Genomic DNA, 5000 nt, shown 5'->3' with positions numbered 1-5000 from the left:
CCTTGATTTTAAACATGATCAACTAGTGTCAGCAGCCACTCATTATTTCTTTTAAAGTTAGTATTAAATAATGGCAATTTATCTTCACAGATATCTGCTCCCGGCATCATAATTATAGTATGGTTAGAAGGAAGACATGTCGCGTAGGAGTGGCAGTTAAAACTGTACAAAAATGATACTGATTAAACAATTAACACTTTCCCCGGCTTTAAAGACAAAAACAACAACAAAATTCACAGACAGAAAATGTTTTTTGTTTGTTTTTGTTTTGTTTTTTGACAGCCGAGGGAGGGGGGAGGGAGGGAGGTCCGTAACCCCTGTAACCCACCCCCCACCCCTAATCCGCCCCTGTTTTCTGCTATGTTTGTCCTTATTCCACCCACAGACGCCATCAAACACGACAGTCTGGGTAGATGCGGACTTCCCCAACACCCTGTGCTCATCTCCCCAAGGAGCAGACCCGCTTGGACAGAGACAGACGGAGTGGAGCCAGAGCGCGCAGCATGTCGCGGTGTATGGCGTTCTCGTGCAGCAGCTCACCAACCCCGATACCATTCCGTGAGTCTGTCTGTCTGTCTGTCTGTCTGTCTGTCTGTCCGAGTGTGTGTGTGTGTCTGTGTGTGTGTCTGTGTGTGTGTGTGTGTGTGTGTCTGTCTGTCTGTCAACAATTTAGATAACTTGATATTCCTTGAGCCTGCCTCTGACTCTCTGTGTCTGCTCGTTTGTCTCTCACTCTCTATTTTGAGTTGGGTTTTTTATTTTTATAATGCCGGGTTTTGATAGTGGATGGGTTGGATCACTGGGAAAGAAGAATTCTTGAAAACTGAACGAAAAACCAGTGCCGTAGGAGGCCTGCACTCACGTGAAAAAAGAGACGTGTCACAAACTAATAAACAAATCAAACAAACAAACAAACAAACAAACAAACAAACTCTTCTTTTTTTATTTTTTTTTTCTGCAGAGGATACAACAGTACCGGGTGCGAAGCAGCAGTAGCCCAATTCGGCAGCTGTGCGCAAGGGAAAAAGAACTCGGCCGTACAGACTTGTGCTCCTCTGGTTGCAAAGAGTTCTCTGGCCAACTGCCTTCCCTCCCCTGTCATCAAAGTCTTGGCCAACTGTCTCAAGTATCAGTGCAGCCAAGACAACGCTGCGTGTGGGGAGCTAAAAGCTGCGGCCGCAATATGCCCCGAATTGACGACTTTCGTGCCTCTGAATTGTTAAAGAGTGGTTTAATGTTTGATTAAAGGCACAGTAAGCCTCCCGTAAACCATCACAGATACTGTCAGGCTTTTGAGAGAGAATGTACGTGTGTGTGTCAGTGTGTGTGTGTGTGTGTGTGTGTGTGTGTGTGTGTGTGTGTGTGTCAGTGTGTGTCTGTGTGTGCGTGTGTGCACGGTCTCTACCTTTACACTGAGTAGAGAAGGAGCTGTTGACTGTCACTGGAATTACCAGACAGTGTAAGCACAGACACACACACACACACATACACATGCACACACACACATACACATACACACACACACACACACACACACACACACACACACACACACACACACACACACACACACACACACACGCGCGCAACATGAAGACATCAGGTTGTGCCTTGAGCCGAAGAAGTACGTTGAAAGCAATTTATTTGCCTATGAAAACAACAAATTAGCACACACGCACGCACGCACGCACGCACGCACACACACACACACACACACACACACACACGTACGCACTCACGCACGCACACACGCATACACACACACACACACACGCACGCACGCACACACGCATACACACACACATACACACACACACACACACACACACAATCACACACACACAATCACACACACATTCGATTCGAAGCATATATCATCGATAGACTGAAGAAAAAATATATTGAATTTTTAAAAGGATGCTTTGTATACGAATGTGTCCATATAATTTGACTTTTTTCAACACAACAAAATCATATTATTTATCACGCTCTTTTCATGAACACATCTGAAATAAATCTGTCACAAAGTTCAAAAGGCACAACGTTATGGTTCAGAATGTACACACACATATAAATAAAACAAGAATAACCTGTTAAACGTCGTATGAAACAAAAACTGAAATAAATCAGGAAAAAAACATACATTTATAACACTACGCGACCTCCATTTATTTTATTTTTTAAACAAGTACTGAAACATTGACAGGGGCTGAAGAATTTTAGCTATTTTATAAACAATTTGTGGTTTATCCTTGATTTTAAACATGATCAACTGGTGTCAGCAGCCACTCATTATTTCTTTTAAAGTTAGTATTAAAAAAAATGTTTTGACAGCCCGGGGGGGGGGGGGGGATCCAGAACCCCTGTAACTACCACCACCACCCCCTAATCCGCCCCTGATTGAATTAGTAGTTCAACCGGTAATCTTCGCGTGGTGAAGATTCACTTGGTAAAAATCTACATGGACGGAGATGTGAACAGTCATTCTGAACTCTCCACGTTTAAACTTTTGCAATATTTATAAACATTCAGTCGTTCGAATGAAGTAATGGTACCTTGTGTGTCTCAGTACAGTGTATCTCCCCTATTCAGGAAACGTTGTCATTCTTCCAGATAGATCGTCACGAACTTCCATGTCGCTTTCAACGTCATCGCACACAATATCTTCATCATCATCATCGTGATCCGATGAACAGAGAGAGGTGACGTCAGACATTCCTGAGCACACTATATTGTCTGACGTCATGCTGTTTGACACGTCAATACTGTGGTCTGCAGCGTCATCACTTTGAGATTTGTGAAAGGATACATCATCCGGATTATCTAAACTGGATTTCTTGGGTCGGCCTTTGGGTTTGGTTGGAGGTTCCGTGCCACCTTTCAGCAGCACCTGTTGGAAATGATGCAAACACAATGGTAAGTTTCAACCGAAAATTGCGAGGCCAGATATCGTCATCTAAAATTAAGTCAGAATTTTTTTAAAAACCGGTAACAAAGCAACAACAAAAAGCACACAAACAAATAAACAAACAAACAAACAAAGCCCACAACATTCATGTCCTCAGAAAAAGGGAATAACAACAAAATAATCTGCAAATAAACCGATCGACTTAGCATTAAACAAATCCCAACCCACCAGCCAAGCCAACCACCCCCACAGCCAACCAAACAACCCTAGCGAAACAGTAATGTACCTATGAGCCATATAGGCTGCCATACTGTACAAGGGGATGATAAGAATGAATGCCCCTGACTTCCTCAAACAATGGCTGCCAAACGTTAGACTGAGTTGGAATTCTCTTCTTCTTCTTCTTCTTCTTCTTCTTCTTCTTCTTCTTCTTCTTCTTCTTCTTCTTCTTCTTCTGCATTTTAGGCTGAAACTCCCTCGTACACTCGTGTGTTTTTTTGCACGAGTGAGTGTTTACGTGTACGACTGTTTTTACTCCGCCACTTAGGTAGCCATACGCCGCTTTCGGGGGAAGCATGTTTGGTATTTTTGTGCTTTAGTTCTATAACCCACTATTCATGACATGGAATACCGAATATTTTTCGTGCGAATTTGTTCTTGTGCTTGCGTGTGCACATAAGTTGGCCTGGGAGAATGGAAAAAATCTCCCCCTGAACCCTCAAGGCGCGGCCGGGATTCGAATTCACGACCTTCCACTCGGGAGGCCGGCGTCTTACCGACTAGGCCATTGCGCCTATCTGCTTAGTTAGAATGAAACCTGAACAGAAAGCAAGCTCCTGACGCCATTTAAGGTACCGTCCTGCTCATACCCGCACTCATGTACACCAGACGAAAGACGTTGTTCGGAATGTTTAATGTATTCTACCAGAACCATTCCCCCCATAGTAGTACGCCTATATACCCAAACCTAAACCCCCCCGGGTACGTACCTGTTTCTTCCATTTCATCCGACGGTTCTGGTACCAGGTTTTCACCTGTATCTGAGACAGTCCCAACGACTCAGCAAGTTCCATTCTGTCAGGCGTCGACAGGTATTTCTGTGTCTCGAACCTCTTCTCCAACCCCATTAACTGGAGTTCGGTAAACACCGTGCGACTCCGGCGACACTTCTTCTGCTTAGCGAAGTTTTCCGAACCAGGCGGCGAGCGCGTCCGAATGTAGACGGGCAGAGGGATGGGAACCGAGTAGGGTGACTCCCTGTGATGTTGCGCCGCTTCTCCCAGTTGGTCCAGTGGGTAGCAGGCTGCAATCATGAAAGATAGAAACGTTAGAAAAAGAGATAGAGATCAAATAAAATCCAATCCAATCCAATCAAATCAAAGTTTGCGAGGGTTGCGGCATAAGCAAACAAACAAACTTTTTTCAAGCAATAGGAGCGGGACTAATCTAATCAAAATTATACATGGACATGAGTGAAAGAGAGAAAGAGAGAGAGTTGGAGAGATGATGATGATGATGGAACCCGACGCCTTTTCTTACAACCAGTCCTTACTTCTAGTACAAATGTCTAATAAATGATAGACAAGTAAAGCAACATGACAAATAAACAAAGTAAACGAACGAACCAGCAAACAATCGACAAGTAAGCAAACAAGCAAATTAACACAAACAACAAAATGACAAAGTAAGCAACATACAAATCGAAAGCGAAACATGCAACATGTTAATTGAGCTTACACATGTAAAGTGATCGACGGTAAAATTCACACGATACCAACGTTTACACTAATGTTTATAATGATTATATGGTGTAAATGATGATGATGAAGATGTTGATGATGATGATGATGATGATGATGATGATGATGATGATGATGATGATGATGATGATGATGATCAAGTGATGATGATGATGATGATGATGATGATGATGTTGATGATGATGTTGATGATGATGATGAAAAATCCCAACATAAATTCCACATAATACATATAATAAAGAACATATTTGTGTAATTCAGAAAGCTTTGCCAATTGTTGACAGCTACTTGCACATGTTAAGACTAGTATAGCCATCTAGGTAGACGTAAAA

At 42.9% G+C, this 5000-nt stretch overlaps 2 protein-coding genes across 3 annotated transcripts in view; one reads left to right on the top strand and one right to left on the bottom strand.

Moving 5' to 3' along the window:
- The window catches only part of LOC138973114 (protein eyes shut-like), a 102700-nt gene extending 101425 nt beyond the window's left edge, over window positions 1-1275 (top strand). For both annotated transcript variants that reach the window (XM_070345774.1, XM_070345775.1), the window contains 2 exons: window positions 386-558; window positions 962-1275. In XM_070345774.1, coding sequence (XP_070201875.1) covers window positions 386-558; window positions 962-1223 — 435 coding nt within the window. In that variant the 3' untranslated portion in view covers window positions 1224-1275. The remainder of the gene's footprint in view (window positions 1-385; window positions 559-961) is intronic.
- Window positions 1276-1764: 489 nt separating this feature from the next.
- Window positions 1765-5000, bottom strand: part of LOC138974567 (homeobox protein Hox-A4-like) — a 23474-nt gene continuing 20238 nt past the window's right edge. Inside the window, exons 2-3 of the mRNA XM_070347286.1 lie at window positions 3898-4211; window positions 1765-2890 (exon numbers count right to left, since the gene is read on the bottom strand). Coding sequence (XP_070203387.1) covers window positions 2585-2890; window positions 3898-4211 — 620 coding nt within the window. The 3' untranslated portion in view covers window positions 1765-2584. The remainder of the gene's footprint in view (window positions 2891-3897; window positions 4212-5000) is intronic.

The sequence above is a fragment of the Littorina saxatilis genome, linkage group LG8, assembly GCF_037325665.1.
Source record: "Littorina saxatilis isolate snail1 linkage group LG8, US_GU_Lsax_2.0, whole genome shotgun sequence".
Taxonomy (NCBI): Eukaryota; Metazoa; Mollusca; class Gastropoda; order Littorinimorpha; family Littorinidae; genus Littorina; species Littorina saxatilis.
This window is presented reverse-complemented; position numbering and strand designations above follow the sequence as displayed.